Consider the following 25,313-nt stretch of genomic DNA (forward strand, 5'->3'; position numbering starts at 1 on the left):
TGCCAACCCCTCTGGGAGTTGAACCCAACCCTTCTACCAATACATAACCAGTGTTCGGGGTTCCTTACATACACACACAAGGTGTTAGTAACAGAGTTGCAAAAGCAAATTTACATCAAAGCTTAATACCAAACAGAGTAAGCAATGAGAAAAGGAGTCATCAGCAATATTAAACACATTATATCTTTGCAGCATCAGCACTATGGATGAAAGAAGATAAGATTTCAAAGCTACAATTCTGCAACATTAATACTTATAGTTTTGTAACATCAACACACTCACACATACACTTCTTCATAGGCTTCATGCCATCTGTCAAGGAGAAGAGACTACCCAAGTCATACAGGGCAAATGATGGTATGAGACCTTGAGGTGTTGTTATTACAACATTACTTAGAGCATACAGTTGTTGCTACAACAAAAGTAAAGTTATTAGAAGAGCAGTTTTGATTTGGAAAGCATAGCCGCATTTGTAGATTAGAGGCCTCCTATTCTGGTGGTATGAAATCACTAAACAAGAGTTCATCAAACGAGGGTGATACCACACTTTCACTCAATCATAAGCTTGTCTAGGATGAGCTTGTAGATCAAGTGATCAGTGGTGGCTCGAAGATCATTGTAAACACTGTTAGTGAGAGCAAGTACTTGTCACCCAGCATAGAGTGGTTTTTCACTACTCTAATAAGGGGCGCATAATAGGAGCTCTCTTGCATACATTACATGGTAGTAGCCATCTACACAGAGCTCTCTAGCTTTGAGCTACATACTACAACAATTAACCAGAGTGGAAAACATCCTTCGACTAAGACTATCATTTAGCGACAGTGTTATGATGGCATTTTAAACAAGAGACTGCAACATTAATGCGGATAGCAGCTTAGAATAGAGAATCGCCTTGAGACGTTGTCTCTATAGAGCTCATAAAGAATTTTCTAAGACATTGGCAATAAAGTTTATACATAATTAAGTCAAGGATCTACAACATTGAGCAGCTCAGAAACACAACAACTTAAGAAAAGTCTATACAAGCTAGGGTCATCATCATCAAGCTATTAAGCTCTCAGTAAGCTTGCTCTTAACAAGAATAGTTTGAAAACAGAGTGTGTATGCTAGCATAGTCATTGATCATTAGAGTCACTAACTAGTGAGGAGGAGGAGTTGACCACTCGCGTAATGAGAAGAAGCATGCCCGCACCAATCAACACACCTCAACAAACAATAAAAAATAATGTGGATCACAAGCTTGGCAAGAAGGCGAGCGCATCGTTAATGAAGCAAAGAGACGATCATTAATGCACCACAACAAACAACAAAAAATATAGTGGCTCACTAAGTGCAGAGTGTGCTATCATCGCTTACACACAAGCTTTGTTGACAAAGAGCAGCACAATTATAATAAAACAAAAGCTTTATCGCCTTCCTCAAGGCTCAACATAGAGAGAAATCATTAAGCGCTAATGTGAGAAGAAGAAGAAAAGGAGCTCCACAAAGCGATTGAGCTATGAGCCTTAGCAAAAATGGGAAAGGAGATTCATAGGGTGAAATGAAGTAGCCATAAGTTGAGATTTGTGACAAATCATTATGTTCATTAACACAATCAATAAAAAATCATATACAATGCCTAAGTGATTGAGTCTTTCACCAAAGGATGGAAATAGCCTTCCATAAGCCAAGGTATGGTAGCTATAGGCTCCAATGTACATTTCAAAAGTCATATGATCAAAAGATACAAATGAGATCCATGAATCCCTTTTATAGTTGAGCCCATGCCCCTGCCCTAACTAACGTTCCTACTTTATTACAAACCATCCCTTCCCTAAAGATTTTGTCCTCAAAATCTACTATGTATACTTGAGTAGATCCTCTAATATACGAAAATGGATAGGATAGTAATGAGCTCATAATAGGCTGCAAATGCATCGATCAAGTATCCAACATTCTCATTAATGTATAAAAGCATCATGATGACCATTGAAACCCAATATCACAGAGAAGAAGCCTTAAAATGAACTTTTGCAATCTCTCCATAAGTGGCTTGAAATCAAGTCTTTCCACAAGTAATTGCAAGAGGGTATCATTTGAAATGGCTTGTACACCTTGAGACATGTGCTTATGAGCGCTTCCCATATTTACCACCTCTTCAACTTCCTTTGAAGCTTACCCAATTTGATGGAGAAGTGCTTTTGTGAGTGCTTGTCACAATCAATTGCTCTTCCAACTCCTCTATTGTATCCATGTTGCCATAATCAATTAAATCCTCCCCTTTTACGTCTTCCATGTGACTAATGATAGCTTCTAGGGTCGACCATTTGGCTTGCTCTAGCTATAATGGATTGTTTTGAGAGAATTGCCAAAAAGTGGAGCTAGAGTTATCCGATTTGAACAAACTAAGGCTCTATGTAAAGGTAATGAGACGAGGAATAAGCCTAAGTGATTAGTTTAAGTTCAATCTGGGCCCTAATACTCTCTGTTTTGTGTTTTTATAAAATAGACTTTCACTAAAAAATGGGCCGTAACTCCCTACTCAAGAGTCCGATTTAGAGAAATCTTTAACTTGTTAAGATCCTTTTGAGGAGTACTACACACCCATAAAGTTCACTCCATAAGATCGCTTTTGGTACATAAACTACCAAAATAGGACTGCCCCATGATGAAAATGGGTGTAACCGCTCACTAATAGCTCCAAATGGTATGCTATTTGGCTTGTTTGGAAGGTGTTGAGATGGGAATGAAGTGTAGGTGTCCAATTTGGGTCAACCCGAAACCCCTCGGATTGAATTGCACTTTTGTAAAATCTGCGAATTATGCCCAAATGTCAACCGCCGCAAACATCCCCTTTGCACAGCCTTGCACAAATGCATTCCCGCATACTAGCATCATGTGTCATCCAATTGATATCCTTTCAATGCATCTTGATGAACTTTTGAGAAAAATTCACCATAACTTTATTACATTTGCAAGCGGATCTCAACCAATGCAAACCTAAACCAATGCAACCAACAAGATCAACTATGCATCCTTGCATAACCACAATGTGAACCATTGATTGGCAAATGCATTTCCAAGTGTCCTTGAAACCATTGCCACTTGTATGTAGGAATCATTGCCACTTGATTAGATTGAGGGAAGTCGGTGTAGAGCTTTTGCTTGCCGCGATCTCTCGACCAAGCCTTCCCACCCCCTTACCAAGGTTTAATTTTTGATCGCAAGGGTTGGGGTGATGTCTACACATCATGTACCTAATCCCCTTCCTTACCACTTTACCATGGTACTCATGACAAGGAAGGTTCAAGAAAATTCTTCCCTTGGACTCTCCTCCAAAGTGCCAAGGTACCTCTTACACATTCAACTAGATTCTAGTTGGCTTAGGAATCACAGATTGAATGGCAAGACCACTAGGCCTGACTCATGCCAAATTACAATGCTTATCCAAACTCAACACAAGAGTTTAATTTTGATGAAGGTGTATTTTAATTCAAGAATTTCATGTTGATGAAGAGGTAAGGGAATGTTGATTCCATGGCTTCAAATGGTTAAGCTTTAGCTCTCCAATCAATTGCTTCAAGAGTGACTTCAATCCTCTTCCAATTTGCACAACTTCACCTCTTCTTGGAGAAGTATGTCTAGAGGATAAAGGATCCATGAAATTGGTTCTTAATCTTGACAAACCAATGCAAGGATCAAGACTTATCAAGAGTATGCATGATGGAATCTCAAGCAAGGTTAACTTTCCCAAGACTGCATGTGTTGATGAAATTATTGATAGAAATCCCCTCAATTGGTATTTAAAGTTGAAAGAATCATTATGCATATCAAGAAGGAGTCTATGGGGTTCAACTAAGCTTCAATTTTTTGTAAGATGTCCATAGAAATCCTTTATTTGAGCAAGAAAGCCCCAAAACCCTAATCTATTACAGAAACCATAATCTCCTATTCATTATGATGTAAGAGTAGTGTGGATGGATAAAGGAAGACTTGATGAAAAGAATCAATGCCTTGCATCCCAAAAAAGTATGAAGAAAACCATTTTTGAAGAGAAGTCCCATTGAAGCAAAGAGGGAAAAGCACATGAAATCTTGGCTTAATCAAGAACCAAATACATGTATGAGTGGAGAGAAGCATGAGGAAGAAGCTTATGGAATAAATTTTGTCAAGAATCCCTTAGAAACCCTGATTTTCATTACAAAAACTTAACTCGAGAAATTTGATGAAATGAGCATTGAAGCATACCTTGTGTAGCTTACACTTGATTGTTGTTGATGAAGGCCTCATTGGCAAGTTGTGTAGCATGAAGAGCATCACCATTACACCTTTATTCCCATGAAATCACACGCACAAAAACACAGCCTCATGATGAATATCGACGCCCTTTCTTCCATGAAAATGAGATCAATAAGTTGCTTAGGCTATCCTCCATCTTAACCCTAAGCTTTGGCAACAAGCACGATATGAAAGAATACAGAGATATGGCTACGAAAAACTCAAGCACAAGAAGGGAGAAGATGAAAACGTGGAGATGCATAAATTTCCCCGAATTTTGGTTCACAACTTTTAAAAATTTGCTCCCCCGTCCCAAATTTGATCTAAAAATTACCAAAATTGATGCAAATCTCGCCCACATGCTCCAAAACCTTAGAAGATGGGTAAAATGAAACAAAAATTTGCAACTACACCATCTCCCCCATCAACATCAAGAAAATCCAAGAAAATACAAGAAATGAATCTTACAAAAATCAAGAAAATTATCAAAATCATGTGTAAATTCTAATTTTCTTGGAATTTCTTGCCCCAAATACACTAAAAAGCTTCCAAAATCAAGATTAGAGCTCTAATACCGATTGAAATGAAGTAACCATATGTTGATATTTGGGACAAATCATTATGTTAATTAACATACAGTTAGCAAGAAATCATACACAATGCCTAAGTGATTTAGCCTTTCACCAAAGGATGGAAATAGCCTTCCATAAGCCAAGGTATGGTAGCTCTAGACTCCAATGTACATTCCAAAAGTCATATGATCAAAAGATACTAATGAGATCCATGGGCCCCTTTTATAGCTGAGTCCATGTTCATGCCATGTCGTAATAACGAAAGTTCCTACTTTATTATAGATTTGAGCTCTCAACCTTCATCTTAGCCTTAGAAAATTGGCAGCCACACCACGCTAGATGGAGAGAAGATAAAGGAAAAAATGTTTTTTTTATATTGTTAGGCCTTAGGGTTTACCTGGGTTTGTTCACACTTAGTGTCCATAATTCACATTTAAACCCTTGCCAAATTTGGTCTCTCTTACCTTGGCCACTATATTGGACCATTTACTCACAATTAACCCCACTCTCTTATCCTTTCACACTTTCTCTACACTAATTTTTGTAAGTGGTCGCTCACACGTAGCTTAGCCTGTGTGGTGTGTGAGGGTTTATCCTCGCAATTGGGACTTTTTTCACACACTTAGCGCATTGAGGATTCGATTTGCCACTTTGGGGGCTTTGTAGACCTTGTTCACACGTTTCGTGTTTAGTGGTTTTTTCACCCGTTTTGACACTATGGGTTATTCTTATACCTCTATCCTTCTTACGACGACAACTAACACACTACACATCGTCAGTCATCGACATTACTATGTTACCATCTCAGTTCTTGATCTTAGGAGGGTCGCTCATGCATTGACTTTGTGGCTCTATGCTCAATATTTTGAGTTGCCGTTTTGTGTCATGGTCCACATATCTTTTATTGCATTCACACACACTTTTGGTATTTTGAGGCTTAGACATCCAGACCCTCATTCGCTGATTTTATGCTATGACGAGGCGACATACTTATGCCATTACTAGATGTTTAAGCTTGGGGGTTTTCTACCTAATCATTTGAGGCATTCTTTCGATGAGGAGGATATATGTGTCAGATAGTCCAGATGGTCCACACACACCGACTTCATTGATTCATTGCTTGGTTACCTCGACATAGATGGTTTGACATTGTTTGCATGGCATCGATGAGTCTTCTTTTGGTTACTTGTAGATTACACTCTTGAGCCGCCATGATTATGTTTCCGATGATGTAGATTACATCGACATGGATCTAGATGATGATGTATCATATACTCATACACATGATGATATTGATGTATCACACACACGTGCACATGATGGTATATATGCACATGATGATAGTTATACATATGCACATATGATGACATGGACACATGCACATAATGATATGGTCACATGCACATGATGATGGTGTTTGTGATAGTGATGTGTGTGAGCTAGATCACGTGGGCATGATCTCGAGGATAGGGATGGCATTGAGCATTACAAGTGTTAATACACCTAGGCCTAACTATCTTCTTGGGGATCATAGAGATGCGTTTAATGATCATGTGGACCAGCATTCGCTTAGTGATACATCCATTGCATCCATTAGTACTCACATGAGGTTAGTAATACTTTGCATGGGGAGTAATGGGATATCTGTGAGCGTAGGCCCGAGTTTCTTATGTTAAATGTGTGAGGCTATTTTTCTAGGACTTTCACGATATCACTACTACTAGCTCTCAAAGTTTACATGACAACATTTGTGTAGGTATCATGCATATATTTGAGCAGTTAGGCATTATTGAGCATGAGGTTAGTGTGATGACTTTATTGTGGTGAGACCTTGTAGGGGAGGTAAGATTATACATTTGGATCTAGAGAGTTTTTTGCATTTGAGTTAGACATTTTGTTAGATCCAATGTTGATGGAGATAGACCATACTTATGAGAATGACTTCCGTGACCTTGGGGATTCCATGGTTAGTGATTTCATAGGTGATTCCACTCATTTCTCATGTGTGGATACATTGTCTGTCTTCAATGATGATGCCATTTATGGTGATTCTATTGATCATATTTTTTACCTTAAAGGATCACACTCATATAGAGGGATTTATACAGGATGATTCAACGCATGGTTTGGATCATGCCTAGACACACATTGATACAACGGATGATGGTATTAGTTCACATTTACTCTTGCACGATACTGACCATGAAATACGTTTCTTTGATTTCCGTGATTTTTGACATGATTTTATTCTCTTTGGAGTTGGGACATTCATTTTTGGGTGCATCATATATCACTTGAGATAGATGGTAGATAGTTATATGTTACGACATTCAGATGCACTTGTGATACACTCTGGTCTTCACCTACACAATGATTATTTTGTGTCAGGATCATTTGACATTGTGGCCCTGAGTATTGAGCTCATTTGCCTATCCATTTGATCTTGGAGGATACAAGCTACGGTGGGTCCTTATATTTTCCATTTGATGTGAATCATCATGGAGCCATTGTTTTGGAGATCACATGCCTCAGATTTTCTTTTGATCCAGGTGGTAGTATCCTTAACCTCATCTTTTAATGACATACCACCTACCTTTCTGTTTGATCCTAGAGGTCATATGACTCCTTTTTATGTGATTCTTGGAGTAACATTGCATGACTCATGTTTTTGGCATCCATTTGCTTCGGCATCAACACCCAGTATGGTTGATTTTGGCTTTTGTATATAGCCTTTTATATGTGTCTATTTTGTGCACAATCACCCTTCGATTTCGAGGATGAAATCATTGTAGGAGAGGGGATGGTTTGTAATGAAGCAACAACTTAGGGTGCACATGCACTAGGGCATGGTTCTAAGCACATGGGCTTAGGACAACATCTCTATACATGAGGGATTAGGACACATGCGGCTTTGGGACTATAAAAGGCATAGTAGGTACCTTTTCGATACCTTTTATGACTTTTGATGATTACCTTGTGATGATCATACTTTTCTTGGACCTCATGCCGGCATCTTTGTCTCGTAGGTGCCATGCCCAGATCCTTGTGGTACCAATAGGGTCATCACGTCTTATAAAAGCACCAATACCTGGAGCAAGCAACTCTTCGTCGTTTCCCCGGCTTTTCACCAATACCCGCCATTCAATATACTTACCATTTTTATCATTTTTTCTATACTGCTTTTTTTCGATAATACCTATCATGTCTCTCATCCCAATGGCAAACTTAAATGCGTCAAGTTTGTCACTTGGGAGAGGCTTTGCGAAGAGATCCGCCACATTTTCTGATGTGGGCACATACATCATATCAATCTGTCCAATGTCGATCATTTCCCGCACATAGTGATAGTGAACATCTATGTGCTTTGTCTTGGCATACATAGCTGGATTGTGTGCTATAACAATAGCACTCTGACTGTCACATAAGATGCATGTCCCTCCATCTTGTCCTTGAAGCATGCTGCCAACAAGTGGATGTGAATAATGCCTTTTACTCCGCTTCACATGATGATGTGGATACCGTTACTTGCTTTTTACTGCCCCATGAAACTGCTAAAAAACCAAGCAAGAAACAATACCCACTTGTTGACTTCCTATCCATCTTGTCTCCAGCCCAATCTGAGTCACTGTATCCCACCAAGTATGGCTCATCCTCTCTGCCATAATGCATACTCAGCTGTAGTGTTCCTTTGACATATCGAAACACTCTCTTTGTAGCTGTCCAATGTGACTGCTTTGGGTATCTGCTCAAGTATGATGCCGCTTACTGTATGTCAGGCCTGGTAAAACATAAGTAGAGCAAGGAACTCACAACCTGTTTATAGAGAGTAGGATCTGCATCCTCCTCCTCTTTGTAGCTGTCCAATGTGACTGCTTTGGGTATCTGCTCAAGTATGATGCCGCTTACTGTATGTCAGGCCTGGTAAAACATAAGTAGAGCAAGGAACTCACAACCTGTTTATAGAGAGTAGGATCTGCATCCTCCTCTTCATCACACAACTCCAATGTGTGTCGATGTCTTCCAAGGTTTATAGTCCAGCATTTTAAACCTCTTTAGCAACCCTCGTGTATACTTATGCTGTGACATAAATAAAGGTCCAATGCACATGAACAACTATCAAGCCACGGGTATCAAAATCCCATCAAGAAACATCATTTGCCAGTCACGAGCAAGTGACAATTGCTTTCCAAGCATAAAAAATGGCAATCAATGTCCCACTGTGAACCGGAATGGCACTCAAGCTGAAATGCAATGGTGCCAACACAGTAATCACGCAATACGCAGGTGTTAAGAACCCTGCAGAACTCAGCTTCCAGCTGTCCAAGTGCTCACACATGAATCGGCGTACAAGACGTCACTGTAATCGGCAACAAGCCATCAACGCATAGAACACCCAACAAGGCAATATGCTATTATGTTAATGGTAAACCAAGCCCTGCAAATGGCTGTACCTTGCTGTCCGAGATCTGTCCAACATCAGAACACAACAATCTGTGATCTGTCCGACATCAAAACACATCAATCTTGTATCTCATATGCGTCTCAAACTTGCGAGCACTATGCTACTGAAGTTGGGCCCCCAAGGTGCCCTATAATGCCGCCTTGTGACCACACTGGCCTGCTGCAGCAAATTCTGCTGGCGGCCTTACACTAGCCTCACCTCCTCCAGCTACCCTAGGGGAGAATGTAACAGCTTCTGTAAACTTGAGTCTTGCATGGTTTGCTTCAGCAGAGGTGGGCAGGCATAGGACAGGGAGCTCTGGGCATTTAAAAAAGAAGTAGCGGATTGTGAAGAAGAAGGCGCATGGCATGCTCGTTATGTCCAATAGCTGCCCCTGATTATTGCCTTTATGGCTGCCGGCTCAAAACGTTGCTGCTCACTGTTGGTCAACACCCCTTGCTCTGCTGATATGGCGCACGCTACTGCTTCTTGGTCGTGGCCTGCAAATGGCTTATGCAGCCCCTTCTAGTCCATTCAGTTGCTTCTATTCACCATGGCTGCAGCCTGTTTCATCTTCTCTTACTACAGACCTCTTACCCGAGATGTCCGTGAATGCTTCCGGTTGAAGCTCTCTCCGTGATGTTGCAAATTGCCCTCTCTTGCCAGGCCTCGAGGAGTTCCTACTGCTGTGCAGCAAACGCAGCTCACCCCTATGTGCCGGGTGTCTCGATTAGCTTCGATCTGAAGCTCTCCCTCGCGTGATCCATAAGCCCGACGCGACCGTCGGTGCTCTGATACCAAATGAAGATCAGTGTGCGATGCAGGAGTCGATGCGACCGTCGGTGCCAATGATACCAAATGAAGATCAGAGTCTGATGCAGGAGTCCGATATGTGGAAGCGCTCTCTCTCTCTCTTCTGTGTTACTTGCGGAATGAGAACTAGTAATAAGTGACCACATGATAAGTGACCAGTAATAAGGGGTGTGTCACACCAGTGTCCTAGGTGGTAGGATTTGACTAGACAACTTCAAGTCTTTCCATGTTTAGGTGACTACTCCCTAAGACGTTAGCTTTCATGGGAGCTGGCTTATGATCCCTCATGTGTGGATTAACATATGGCTTCTCATGGATGTGGGTTAGATCCATTCCCATATCTCAGAGCCCTACATTACAGAGCACCCCTGGATGTGTAATCCCTAGGAGATATTTTGATGATGCTCTCAGATGTGTTAATCTTGAGAGCAACCTTGGATGTGTTATGGGGAAGTGATAAACTTTCAGTGCCAATGGACTATTTGTAAGTTTTGTCTAGCCTAATGTGAACGTTAATCATTTGTATATAAGTCAATTTTGACATTAGGAAATACACATTCATTCCCTTGCAATATAATACTTGTGAGCTCCTCTTCTTCTTACACTCTTGCTTGTGTTTTATTAAATCTTGCTTGCTTAATGGATGCTTACTTAGATAGGTTTGATTGTAGGTCTCTCTTGTATGAGCTTCTCTTTGATGGATGCTTACTTAGATAGGTTTGATTGTAGGTCTCTCTCATATGAGCTTCTCCTCTCTAACCACCTCTCTCATATGAGCTTCTCCTCTCTAACCACCTCTCTTATGTGATTGATCGTGTGATGGATCACATAGTTAGGCAACTCCCTCAAGGTGATTGAAGCTCTACCTTCACCTCCTTTAGCAAAGGAAGCATTCCGGTGTGACAATGGAGGTGTGAGGATGCGACGGGATGAGTTAGTGCACCCACATCAGGAAGTTTCAATTGTAGCTATAAGGCAAGACCAAATGACACTTGATTCGGCAAAGGCTGAGGTAAAATCTTGACTTGGACACTAGGGGACACGTGTGAAAATGATGGGGGAAAGACGAGTCATGGGTAGATGGACTTGGCCAACCATTCCTACAAGCCAACTAGCCTCATATTGGTCTTATTTCACAATCTCTCATTTTTAGAGCTTGCCAATCTAAAGCAAAAGGCCAAGGTCAGTTAGGAGAAGTATAAACATGATTTGCAAACAATGTTTGGTTGAGAAAATTGGGTTGTTATAGTAGCGTTAGGATGAGATCAAGAAATTTATCTTATGGGTTTTATTTTATACATAGCACATTTTGTTGTAAGCATTCTTGTACATAATATACAATAGGATTTAGGTCTTGCTACCCTCATGCTTTTGCAAGAAGTGTGAACAAATCTTCATTAGGTTTTTATAAATTAAACCTCTCAAAATCTTCATTAGGTTTTTATAAATTAAACCTCTCAAAATCCAAAAAAGTTTATAGCTTTCGCCAATAAATTTTACGGGTATTTGAGTGCACTAAAACCTGGGTCACCGGTAAGGAAGGGTAAAGCACAACAATATATATTAATGGATTAATAATACAAATCCATAACCCCCGTGCTGCTGCGCGATGGCTTCTTCCATCCATCGGCTTCGATATCTTGTTTCAAAAGCACGCGATTCACTCTCCACAAGCCTCAAGGTTTGCTCTCATTTCTGAGTTCTCCGTGATATATATTACGAGCAACCCCAACCTAGAGGTTTACTGTACAATTTTAGCACCAAATTCAGAAAGCATTCGCGCGTTTATCGTGCATTCTTTTCAGAGCACACACACACACACGTCCTTTGCAGGTGAAGATCCATTTTGTTTCTGTGAAAAGTCACACAATTGTTTTTTGTGCTCTTATGTCAACCCCCCGCCCCCCGGTACTTTTATGCACCTTCACCTAGGAGACCCAATCATATTGCATACATTTTATACATTATAAGCTGAGATTGCACATTCTCAGATCAATTTTCTGGTGCCTTTTGTTGGGGGATCTCCACTGCTTAGAGTGCAACGTTTGGAGGCAACGATTTGTGGTTCTATTATGGCAGTTTCTTCTTTGTTAAAAATCAAAGTTCTACACACAAAGTTTTACTTGATTTTATTTATGGTAGGCCGAGTACCGACACATTGAAGGATGTTAGAAGTGTTATGGCCTACAGCTTTATCTCTTATCACCTGCTTTCACATGGATGAGGGCCTGGATTGTTGACAGATTTGGGGGGACCTATTTCTTGTTGGCTCAGATTTTGATTGTCATCTTGCTGCTCTGATATTTTTATTCTTAGGTGGGCGAGAGTGGTGGCTAGATGCATCATTAGCATTATGAGGTATTCATAATGAGAGGGATGCTGCTGTCAACCTTGGTATTATCAAGGTAATATGCGGATAGAAACTTCACATACAGAGGAGAATCAATGAGGCAACTTTTTGGGGACCAGATTCGGTAAGGGTCAAGTTAGTCAAAGAGGGACAATAGCAAGTGATGATGCTTTCCATGCTCATCAAATGTAAGCTCTGAGGGATTAGTTTTGCAATGTTTGGGGAGTATATGTAAGCTCTGAGGGATTAGTTTTGCAATGTTTGGGGAGTATGTATGCAATGCCATTATAGAGCACCTACCTTTCTCTGGATTTGTGACAGTGGCATCAAGTCACCTCTCATGTATGCCATTCACATTGTGGATGCAGCTGCGGTAACCTCATTTAACTAGTAACTGCTCTATGCTCCAGAGATCGCTTTCACTTATTCAAGCTCCTCAACTGCGTGTGCTCTTTCTTTTTCTTTTTCCTCCAGCTCTTTGGTAGCAGTGGCTGCATCCACATCTCTTATCTGAAATTGAAGTGTCAATTCTTTTACCCCTTCTTTGAGCTACCTTATTTTTTCATTAAGAGTGATGTAGAAACTGTCATTGATATACTTGTGAAATTCATGCACTCACCAAACCAAACATAGGCAGGACCTCGATGGAACATGGGGGAGTTAGATTAGGTGAACACCTGAGTATGAGGCCTGTAGACCATAGACCACCTTGTCCAGTGATGAATACTGGATGCATCTCATACCAAAGTGGTCTATGGTTCTCACTTGTGTAAACATTACTTTAGTGTGGTGACAATTTCTATGTTTTAGTTTCTACTTTTTTGGTCATGATGTTTTGAGTGTACTCAAGGATGCTAATTTAAACCACATGCAACTTTCAAGTTCATCCACCTTGTAATTGTATATGTTGTTTTTCATGAAATTGCATGATTGATATAGGGCAGATTCGTGCAAGCCAAATTTCATTGTTTCTGATTAAATACCTAACTATGATTTTATTTTGTTGTGCTTAGAGTTATGAAGTTGGCCAAATCTCCACAAAAGAACTCGTCGGCAGGCTATGGAGAGATATTTTTCAAGAGCGCATGACCATTCTAAGAACCACGAAAGGAGAAGAGATGGAGCCTACCTTTTCTGCTCAAGGAGAGACTCTGCTTGTTCGCAAAATACCATCTCCTTGTACTCGGTAGTTTTCATGCAACTGATTATTTTTTCAATTTTCTTGTTGATGCACTATCCTTTTAGTGCATGATTTGATAGCTTCTCTGTCCGGTTAATCTCAAAACAAGCATGGATGTTTAAGACTCCTGATTATTTAGGTATGGAATTTTTCATCAAGCACGCTGGTACCATCCTCCTGCATTAGTAGAAACTGCTGTGTCATCAAGATGTGGACTTTGATTGCATTTTAGTTGTCTTCAAGAATGACATTTTTTTTTCTCATTGGGAACCCATCATTTGCTTGACCATGGACTTTCTACCAATCGGAGCAGCAATGCATCAGGGTTTGGATGGGAATATTTCAGCAATTTGCAGCCTTTTTTGGATGGCTTGGACAGGCTCAGAACAGCTCTTCATGATCATCATGCTAGGGGGATTCTCTGCCCATTCGTAAAACACTACAGTAGGTTAGCACACCGACCAAGCTTTTGAGAGGTGGGGGGGGAGTTGGTGGAAGTGGAATCCCTATAAATAGGCCCTTATCTGTCATTCCTCCTCACTTCAGCCCATAGGCCCCTTAGATAGCAGAATTCAGCTGCCCTCTGGTGCCTAGAACCAGTCCCAAATCAGCAGCAAGGCTCCGCTCCTGGCTTGTTTTGCAGATATGCTCCTCACAAACCAGATCAAAGGGGACTTGCAGAAAGATGCCTTGATTGCACAGTTTTAGATATTTTTTTGGACCAAGTGTGCCACCATCCAGATTGGGAAAGCATACAATTGAGTTGGTACCGTGTGCTTCACCTCCCTGCAAGTTTCGGTACATGCTGAGCAGACTCATGGAAGAAGACTTGGATAAGCAATTGGAAGAGCTGTGACAGAATGAGACTTTTTAGCCGAGTCACTTTTTCTTTGGTGCTTCTTTGATCTGCTTTATTATGTGTGTCTATCAGGCTCTCACCATTGACCAAGTTGACTGAGAAGAGTGAGTTTTTGATGTCTTGTGTCAGTACATCTTTGAGCAGGTGAATGGAAGGAAGATCTTATCCAAGGTCAACCTTAAGGGCCAATCACGAGAGCTAGACAGACGATATTTTGCACTGAGAAAGTTCAGTATGAGTTTCAAGTGATTGCTGTCTGAGAGAGTCTTACCAATTATAAAAAGGTCACTATAAGGACCAAGTGATGCAGTCTGAGTCCAATTTCCCAATAGTTTGGCAGGATCATAGATTTTGTAGCGAGGAGAATATAGTGGCAGACACATCATCTTCCATATTTATAGTTTAGGTAACTGTATGCTGTATGCAGGACAGGTAACTGTGAGGATCCAAATATTAGTAAGCCATGGCTCCATGTACTCTTAGGGTATGGTGCTGATTGTGCCATTGTTGGTTATACAACAATATATGGGTTTTGCTGCAATAGACGATAGATTTTTTACTACGCACTTGAAGCTTTGATTTATCCATAATATCTTACCCCTCCCAGATCGTCCTTGTGTTCTTTTGAAGTTGATGTTAACTTTCCTTGAGGAGCAGAATGTTTCAATACAATATGGGGACGATACCTATGTAACGGCCAAAGAGTGTCGGGGGGGGGGGGGGGGGCGGGGGCGGGGGCGGGGAGAGAGAGAGAGAGAGAGAGAGAGAGAGAGAGAGAGAAATGAAATGAAATGAAATGTTATATTAACGTCTTCAAAAGGCCATAATGACCTATGAGACCAAAAGTTACATCATGGTGGATCTGATACAATGTCTGGATAAAAAAACCCAGAAAATGAAAAATAAAGATGATACTACTGGCACCTAGCAAATGAAACTGGAACTGGAAGGTACACAGCCAATAACCCTTTGAAGGGCCCCCACCCAAAGGTGTATTTGCTTGTATTGCCGCAGATGAATGGAGGAGTAGTGATGGTAAGCTGAATCTGGGCCATGGTTGACTGTCCCCATGTTGTATTGAAACATTCTGCTCGTCAAGGAAAGTTAACATCAACTTCAAAAGAACACAAGGACTATACCTATGTAAAGGCCAAAGAGTGTCGAGAGAGAGAGAGAGAGAGAGAGAGAGAGAGAGAGAGAGAGAGAGAGTACACAGCCAATAACCCTTTGAAGGGCCCCCACCCAAAGGTGTACTTGCTTGTATTGCCGTAGATGAATGGAGGAGTGATGGTAAGCTGAATCTGGGCCATGGTTGATTGGACTGAATGTGTGTTGACTTAGCTGCTCGCACACTGGGGCTTAACTAGAGAAGATCAAAGAGATTCACCGCCATCTTAATATCCCTTAGTAGAACTTCCATAGAGAAGGGTGGAAGCTGTGGTTTGGATTGCAAGAAGAGAGAGATAGGTGGTTTGTCTGATTCAGAGGCCTGTAGGCACTGCCCAGAATCCAAGGATCATTCCACCCATGATTGCCCCAAACAACAGGCATCCACTTCACCTGATTCTACCTTCCAAACAATTCTGACCACCCATGCGGTTTCAGTAGGAACTCCACCATCCACTTGCTCTGCTGCACACAGCCCTTCCTTCCCCACCCTTGGAGTGTCCCCCCCACCCATACCAACCATTCAAGTGGATCCACCATCATCTATAGTGGTAAACCCGTGCACAAAAGAGGGCCATGCCAACAGAACCAAGCAATCCAGGGGATGAGCCCAATGATACTAATCTTCCACTTCCCCGCATAGCCATAGACCAATCCTTCTTGCAAGCCTTCAAGGATCGGTCACTGACTTTGGTGGTAGCCATACTCCCCACATCTGGGACGGGATGATCACAGGGTGGGGGAGGGCGAGTCGGACGATTCATGGGGGCTGTTGCCATATGGCAGGTGGAGGGGGGTTGGGAATGAGTGGTGGAAGGTAGGTCACCTTATAGGAGGAGTAGGCTGGCAAAGGGGGAGTGTGGCAGCGTGGAAGGTTGGCAGGGCGGTGAGAGAAGCAGTGGCATAATGGATAGGGTTAGGAGTTGTTGAGGTGGGATGTGGGGCTTGTTGCTGATGAAGTTGACAGAATCCCTTCAAATAATAACAATCCTTATCTACATATCCCCTCTTTTCATAGGAGCAGCAATACCTCCTCTTTGGACATTCCTGGACGGTGTGCCTAGAAGACTAGCATAGGGCACACCACAACCCTGTATTGGCTTCTTGTTGGGTCCAATCTCTTTCCTGAGTTGGAGCAGAGTGCTCTCCTCATTTTGAGATTTCTGGCTCACTTCGAGTGCCTCCATCTAGCTCCTGCTTCAGTTGAGCCACTTGGTCTCCAGTGGTGTTGCCACTGGAGGTGTAGAGCCCACATCACGCATGACGCGTGCATTTTCTAGTTGCTCTTGGAACTCCAACAAGGTAGTTGGTACTGGCTGACTCCTGAGTCTTCTACTGGGTGGTCCTACGCGAAGCCCGTGTCACCCATTGACGCACCATGAAGTTGCTAGGGTAAGTTTGTAGGCGGGCCACCAACACTGTAGTCCACGTCATGAGTTCTGACACACTCTCCCTTAGTAGTAGTTGGAGTTTCCCTAGTTCCAGTGGTCATCATAGTTACCAGGTCAAAAGGTGTGGAGGAAGGTGTTCCTCAAGGTGGCCTAGTCCACAAAGTGGTTGGTTGGGGATTGACTGAACCATTTGTCTGCAGAGCCTTCCAAAGGGGATGGAAAAGGTACCAAGAAGGCGTCTTCCCTCTCAAGACCTCGGCTCTTGCACATAGAAATGAACCCCCGGATGTGGTAATCTACATCTTCAATGGTGGATCCTTTGAAGGTGGGAAGCCAGTCCAACACTCTGGAAAGGGGTATCGAGCAATGTGGGTTGGTTGGGCCTCAAACATTGTTACCAAAGTTGGGTTTACCAAGATTGGTAGCCATAGGGAAGGGTGGCTCTTCCGGCTATAGCAACGTATTGAAAGGGGACCACACTCACGACACAGTGTACACTCTAAACAAACTTGAATGTAAGCATAGCACAATGACAAGAATACTATAAACATTTCTGAGGAATTGTTACATGCCCCTCACTACACTGTGCATATGGACGAGGTGGGAAAGGATGATCCCAAGGATGAGCTAGGAATCATTTTAATTGTTCCTGCGGAGGTGGTGGCATCTCCTATCTTTGGCAGATGCCCATCAGGGTGAAAGTGCGGTGCCTTCAATGCCGGTGCGTGCACCTCTCATGTATCTGTTTGTGGTGTGCTTTAGGAGATCCGTTGCTGGATGGTCCACTGGAATGCTCTGGCCGGGACAGTCCAGTGTGGGCATCCTTAGTGGCTATAGTGGCTGCCTCCGGGTGCCAGGGGCTGTCAAAGCTCTAGAGTACTTGGCTTTGGGGGCTTGTAATGGCTCTCTTGCCGGAGTGTTGACGAGGACAGTCTCGGTGACCCATCTGCTGGCAGACAAAACACTGCCAGGGCAACCTCGAGAAGTCAAACCTTCTGCAAGAAATGGGTACCATCCAACAGTGGAATTGCTACGTGTTGATGGAGGAGAGGCAACGAGGCCTTGAAGGACTCTTCATGTCCTTATCACGTGGAAATGGTAACTCTTTCTTGAGCTTTGAGAAAACATGCCACTTGTCCCGAGACTTGATTCCCATGTTGGTTTTGAATCAATTTTTATATGAGGTTGCTTATGTTTCAACTTGGACACCTGTCATGTAGGTTTTTAAAGTGCATTTTCTATGTTAGTTCAATACCTTGTATGGTTCTGAGGTGTTCAGCATTCACTTACAGAACTGTAAGTTGCAAAATAATGATTCTTTCCAAAGCTTGTGTACAAATAAGTCTGAGTTGTGGTCAGCAGATCTGTTTTTGTAGGGGATGTGGTTGTGCTTAAAGACCCTCTCAACTCAAGGACGGAGCGAGTGCGTCGCATTGCTGCAATCGAGGGGGATGAAATGGTCTCATTGAATGAAAACGATAAGCTTTTTGAATTAGAGAAAGGGGCTTGTTGGGTGCTTTGCGACAACGAATCTGTCAAGCCTAAGGTATTCTCATGGCTATGCTTGCTTCTTGATATTTTGCTTGATGCTTGAGAAAGGTTTTATTTTTTTCTTTCCTTACAAAAAGAGTTGTGTGTTTTTTAGTTCACGTGAGCTTGCTGCACATATAGTGACTAAGGACATTTTTGGCATCTTTTTTGGTTGCTATAAATTTAACAGGTGATGATTGTCTATCTGTGGTCCCATAGACCATGCAGATATAGATGCTACAAAAATGGATGCATCCTTATCACTTGTGTCTGGTTTATTCCATTATGAAGCTGACCATACCTAAAGACAATGCTTATTCCTTTGTCTCTTGCTTCTTGCACCTTAATCATTGCTGCTTTCCTCCACATGAAGCTTTATGAGATCCTTTTTGACATAGATCAAGGTTCCCTTTATGAGATCCTTATTGACATAGATCAAGGTTCCCTTTAAGTGTAGTCTGTTTTTTGTTTCAGAAAACTTCAAGACGGACTCTATACTTGGATTTCAGTAATCATTGGTTGGGGTCTCTCCTCACTCTCTCTATGCACTGTCCACATCTGTGATATTGATCATCATTTTCCTTTTAAGTGTTTCTACATCATAAGATCCAACCAGAATGTCTGTCACTCTTATGTTTAGTGCTTTTTCCTTCTCCTTTCTTCAATTAGGATAGCAGAAATGGTCGAGTTGGTGGGAGCCACCCCTTCTTTCTTGAGAATTTGAGCTCGTTCTTCTTTCAAAATTTCCCCTAGATCCCGACTTCTGGACAGCCTACAGGAGCTTCAGTTTCCAATCAGATGTTCTATGGAGAGTGATGGCTTTATATGAGAGCGTGATTGGCAAAGTGGGTACAGGAGGGCTCTCAGGAGCCATCCACAGTACTATTAGGTTCACGCAAGGCTGCCCGCTATCTTCTACACTGTTTGGGCGACCTGAGAGCCCTCCATAGTACTATTGAGGTCAAGCAAGGCTGCCCGCTATCTCCTACACTTTGGGCGACGGTGGTGCCCATCTTGTTATATGCGGATCACATAGTCTTGATTTGCAAAGGGGTTACAGACAAGTTGATGCATTACAGAGATTTTGTCTTGAGAGAGACCTCTCGGTTAACCTTGGCAAAACGAAAGTCACGATCTGTAACACTTCCTACCAAGTGCAGGGTTCTCTATAGAGAGGAGCCCAGGTGGAGATCGTCTTATGTCTACCTTGGAGTGCTCTTCACAAGCCTGGCCATCTTCATGATACCAGCTGCTCGTGCACGCCTTGCGAGAGGATATGCATCCCTATCATGCCCAGAGAAATGAAATGAAATACCATATTAACGTCTTCAAAGGGCCAGAATGACCTATGAGACAAAAGTTACAATCAAAGGCCCGATACAAGCTGTCTGTGGAGTTGTGGTCAGTTGATATTGTGCTTATTCTTTCTATCTTTAGCGGTGCATCTGTCCTATCAACTACTTATTTGCTGTACTAATTCTTTCTATATGCTACTTCCCTTAGTGCTAGGCTTCATTATGGCTGAGTCTGCCCTGCATCTCCGGAGGTTTGACAGAAACTCAGTACGAAGGGCTTTGTGTGAATATACGCTCTTATGTGTGTGTGTGTGTGTGTGGAGTGCGTGTGTGAGAGCATATCTTGATACAGAGTTCTACACCCAATATTGGGCATTGATGACGTTAGTGGGGATGTCGTAGTATCTAGTCCATACTATGCATAATGGAGTTGATGTTTCTGGATTCATCTAGGTATATAATTCAGTCGTATTAGCGGACATGTAGATTTCACATTGTGAAGTTTTCGTCCGAGTTGCGGCCAGCTGATATTGTGCTTATTCTTTCTATCTTTAGCAGTGCATTTGTCCTATCAACTACTTATTTGCTGCACTAATTCTTTCTATTTGCTACTTTCCTTAGTGCTAGGCTTCATTATGGCTGAGTCTGCCCTGCATCTCTGGAGGTTTGACAGAAACTCAGTAGCAAGGGAGACAGTGAAAGTTCCCTCAGATCTCATAGTAGACTGGACAGTGGCTTATCTGCCTTGATCGGACAGGGCTGCACATGGGTGTCTCCACTAAAGCTCACTACTTAACTCCAGTTCTACGAAGAGCATTTTCTACGAGTTTCAGAGGATGGATTTATTGTGAGTCTTGCTTATCTTCAGAGGCACATATCACATGCCATGAGGATTGCCATTGGCCTGTTGAGGGTATCATCTCACTATCTACAGATTGAGTTTGGTAGAGCAGATAACACCCAACGGATATGCAAGGTATGCACGACAAGGTAGGTAGAGACGGAGGAGCATTACATGTCTCATGGGAGGTTTCATTGTCTCTCCCGAGATGGATTCTGCCCTCTCTCACGGGTTATGCATTATGAGGACTAAAGATGCCTGGGTCTGTACTGACTGGAGCCTCACTGCCACCGGGAGACCATGCTTGAACGAGGGAGCGAGCACCAACGAGATGCCTCTCAGACATCCATTACAGACTTCTTTAGATTGCATTCGCTCATGCCAAACAATGCCATGCAGGCTTCACAGGGTCCAAGGGATGATAGAGGTCGCGCCCCGGGGGGGGCGGGGGGGGGTCATTAGAGAAATTCTCGCATGGGATGCTGTAACATGAGGCCAATCTCATCCAAGTTAAAGTGCCTGGCAGGCCTCTACTGGTGCCTGGCTATGATCAGCTGTATCCTCCAGTGCATACAAGATCTCCTGTTGGGGCCTTTGGGCCTCGGACGTCTAGCTCCACTAAGTTGCAGCGCTCGATGATGTCACTCCTCGAGAGGTGGCTCTCGGCGTAGATGCTAAGGGAGTCTGGGGTTAAGCGGTGACTTGCAAAGTAATACTGAAATAGTCGGTCAAATGCAGTCTCACTGGGGACGGAAGGGACGAGTGCTTGGAACGGAGGGACGCCGAAACGGGACGGACCGGCGACGGGAACGGCAGGGGATGGACGGACGTCCCCTAAGAAGTGTCACTCACAGGGGACGCCTCAAGAACGGGGACGCCGGTGGGGGACGGTTCTGTGAGGGGACGGTAGGGAGCCGTTTGTGCGTTTTTCTGCCGTTGCGCTCGCCGTTGCAGTCGTCGCTTGGCCGTTTATGGCTTGGGTCTTGGCCCTTGAGCCTTTGAGGCTTGGCCCTCTCTCTCTCTCTCTTGCCCTTGAGGCTTGCCTCTCTCTCTTGCCTATCTATATAAGAACAAGCCTCTACAAGGCTACAAGCACACACAACTTTCAAGCTTTCAAGCTTCATCTAGCTTCCAAGTTCCAAGTTCCAAGCCTCTCACACAAGGCCTGCGGGCCGCCGCCCTACTATCAGATGTCACATGGTTGTAACTTTGGTCTCATAGGTCACTTTGGCCTTTTAAAGACATTAATATAACATTTCATTTCATTTCATTTCATTTCTCTCTCTCTCTCTCTCTCTCTCTCTCTCTCTCTCTCTCTCTCTCAAGCCTCTTGAGTCTTGAGTCTTCCAACTTCGAAGCCTCTAGGCTCTAGGCCTCTCTCTCTCTCTCTCTCTCTCTCATTCCTCAAGGCTCAAGAGTCAAGCCATCTTTCAACCATGGCATCCTCCTCACGTGCCAGGGCTTCCCGTAGAAGGACAACGGGATGGACATGGTGGGAGGAGGTTAACTACACCCCATCGGCTCATGGAGGCGGTTCTCGGCCATGGGTATGCAAGCTTTGCCCGTACTGGCGAACGGGTGGCACCGAGAAAGTGTGAGCCCACCTCTTGCATGAGAGTGGGCATGAGGTGAGGTTTTGCATGAATGTCACGCCCGAGAAGAGACGGGAACTTCTTGACAAGCTTAGCGTCTACGAGGCGGTCAAAGCGACAAGGAGGACACCACGGGTGGCCGTGGATCCCGCGACGATGGGGAGAGGAACTCAAGCCTCTACAATGGAGTCATGTGGTGGATCGAGATTATGCACACCATCACCTTCACAATCAAGTCGGAATGTTACTCCATCCACGATGCCGGCACCCTCCATCTCCATGGCCTCTCAACCATTACGTGGCCCACGACAACAATCTACACTTGAGGAGAATTGGAACCCCAAGTTGAAGGAGGTGGTGGATATGGCGGTGGCCCGCTTCTTCTTCCACGACCACATTGCCTTTCAAGCGGCTAGGTAAGTGCAATCGATCATTGCCAATTCATCATTCATGTTTTCATCATCCTAGTCCCCTTCTCATTAGTAAATTACTTTCTTGAATAGGTCGGAATACTTCAAGGTCATGGTTAAGAAGATTGGGGAGTATGGCTCAACCTATACGCCTCCCTCATTCGAGAGCCTACGCACTACATTGCTCGAGAAGGAGAAGCGCATTGTAGAGCAAGCGGCCGACAACACAAAGCGGCAATGGGAGAGGAACGGAGTCTCCCTTATTGTGGATGGATGGAGTGACACCCGCAAGAGGAGTATTCACGGCGTGGTTGCATATTCCCGCGGAGAGATGTACTTCATCTCATCTCATGATGCATCCGGCACTGGGAACCGTGCCGATGTGCTTGCGGCGGAGTGGGCTACCACCATGGAGATCGTTGGCCCCGAGCATGTAGTGGACTTTGTTGCGGATGGGGAGCCTTCCAATAGGGCGGCGGGAGCTATTCTCCAAGGTATGTATGGACACGTCACAGTGTCCTTTTGTATGGCTCATTGCCTAAACAACCTCCTCAAGGACATCAGGGCATTACCATGGATCAGCCCACTCATTGAGGAGGCCAACACCATGGTCTCCTTTGTCCTCAACCACCAGAAGACTTCGGCATGAGTTCAACAAGAGGTCCTGTCTCTCTCTCCTCAAATATTCCGACACCCGGTTTGCCTACAACTTTCTCATGTTGGGTTGGTTGAAGGATTGTAGCGGTGCTTTGAGGGGGCTTTTCCTTAGCGACGAGTTTGTCGCCATGCAAGAGTCCCATACAAACACTGGCCAAGAGTGTAGGCTACGGGCGGATGACGCCTCTTGGTGGGAGCGTGTGAAGACCACAGATGCTATGGTGAGGCCCATAGTCCACCTATTGAGGATTGTAGACGCTATGCAACCATGCATAGGCAAGGTCTACGAGGCCATGGATCGCATGATAGAGAAGTTGAAAGACTTCGTGCCTGACGAAGACAGATACGAGGAGATCCATGCCTTGTGTCTAGGAAGGTGGAATTCCTACTACTCTCCATTGCATGCAAGAGCTTATGTGGTGGACCCAGAATTCCAAGGCAACAAGCAGGAGAGCGATTGAGAGGTGAGCGCTGGATGGAGGATCATCTTGGATCGTCTTGTGCCTGATGCATCGGTCAGGCGCAAGATTAGGGACCAGCTTTCGATGTACATGTCATTTCATGGCTCCTATGGCTGTCATGATGCACAGGTTGATCGCTCCAAAGTTGGTGCTGCTCTATGGTGGGAGGACTTTGGTTCGGATGGACCGGAGCTGCAGCAGCTTGCCATCCGCATACTTAGCCAGGCCGTCAGCTCCTCTTGCTTAGAGCAACTTTGGAGTACCTACAGCCACATTGCCTCTAGGAAGAGGAACCGACTCGGGTAGAGCGTGCCAATGACCTTGTCTTCGTCAGCGCGAACTTGCGAATGCTTTGCAAGAGCGTGACCAAGAAGGCAGATTCCTTCACCGAGTGGGAGATGAGTCAACAAGAAGAGCAACAAGAGGATGAGGTGCAGGAGCAGCATGCCAGTGTGATGAGAATGAGACTGAGGATTAGCTTGATGCTTCTTTGGCACAAGCTACCCATGACCATGAGGCGAGCACTTCACGTGGATGATCATTCATGGATCATGATTCATGGGCCTTACTACTTAGCTCTAGCCTCTAGCCTCTAGTCTTCAGCACTTTTTTGTCATTGACTCATTTGATTCCGTCCATGTATTCAGCCTCCTTAAGGCTTAGTCCTGACTCTTGAGTCATGACTCATTTTGTATCTACTTAATTATTAATGACTCAAAAGCTTACCATTTTAGTGTAAATTTGTGCTCATTTTGATGTACTTCCAAAGTAGAATAAGTGTAGAGTAGATTTTTTAAAAAAAAAAGTATTTTTTGAGTGCCGTTCCCTCCCCCGTCCCCGCCGTTCCCTACTTATGGCCGTCCCTCGTCCCGTCACCGTCCCCCATCCCTTGTGACTATGGTCAAATGTCTTTGTACTGGTCCTCTGATCATGGGTCCACTGCTATGTAGAAGCGCCTCCGTGTGCCGGCATAGCTCCAATAAGAAAAGTCCGAGGCATCTCTAGTCAGTGAAGTCCATCACTCTGGAGAAGGGTCCGAAACCGTCTCTAAAGAGACAGTGAAATCTCCCTCGAATCTCAGTGTGGACTGGACAGTGGCTTATCTGCCTTGGCTGCCCATGAGCTGCACTACCACTAGAGCTCACTACTTAACTCCAGCTCTACAAAGAGCATTTTCTACGAGTTTCAGAGGGTGGATTTATTGTGAGCCTTGCCTATCTTCAGAGGCAAATGTCACATGCCATGTGGTTCGCCATTATCATCTCACTGTCTACAGATTGAGTTTGTTAGAGTAGATAACACCCAACGGATATGCAAGGTATGCACGACAAGGTAGGTAGAGAGGGAGGATCATTACGTGTTCCATCTTCATGGGAGGTTTCATTGTCTCTCCTGAGATGGATTCTGCGCTCTCTCACAGGTTATGCATTATGAGGACCAAAGATGCCTGGGTCTGAACTGACTGGAGCCTCACTGCCACCGGGAGTCCATGCT

The 25,313-nt window shown here is 43.7% G+C and overlaps 1 protein-coding gene across 1 annotated transcript in view; it reads left to right on the plus strand.

The window, feature by feature from the left end:
* The first annotated feature begins 11,608 nt into the window (after positions 1 to 11,608).
* The window catches only part of LOC147614055 (mitochondrial ATP-independent inner membrane protease subunit 2-like), a 44,902-nt gene continuing 31,197 nt past the window's right edge, over positions 11,609 to 25,313 (plus strand). The window contains exons 1-3 of the mRNA XM_086780598.1: positions 11,609 to 11,767; positions 13,450 to 13,622; positions 18,396 to 18,579. Of these exons, the coding sequence (XP_086636724.1) occupies positions 11,696 to 11,767; positions 13,450 to 13,622; positions 18,396 to 18,579 (429 nt within the window). The 5' untranslated portion in view covers positions 11,609 to 11,695. The remainder of the gene's footprint in view (positions 11,768 to 13,449; positions 13,623 to 18,395; positions 18,580 to 25,313) is intronic.

This window comes from Cibotium barometz, chromosome 42 (assembly GCF_041138505.1).
Source record: "Cibotium barometz isolate CiBa-2024 chromosome 42, ASM4113850v1, whole genome shotgun sequence".
Classification (NCBI taxonomy): Eukaryota; Viridiplantae; Streptophyta; class Polypodiopsida; order Cyatheales; family Cibotiaceae; genus Cibotium; species Cibotium barometz.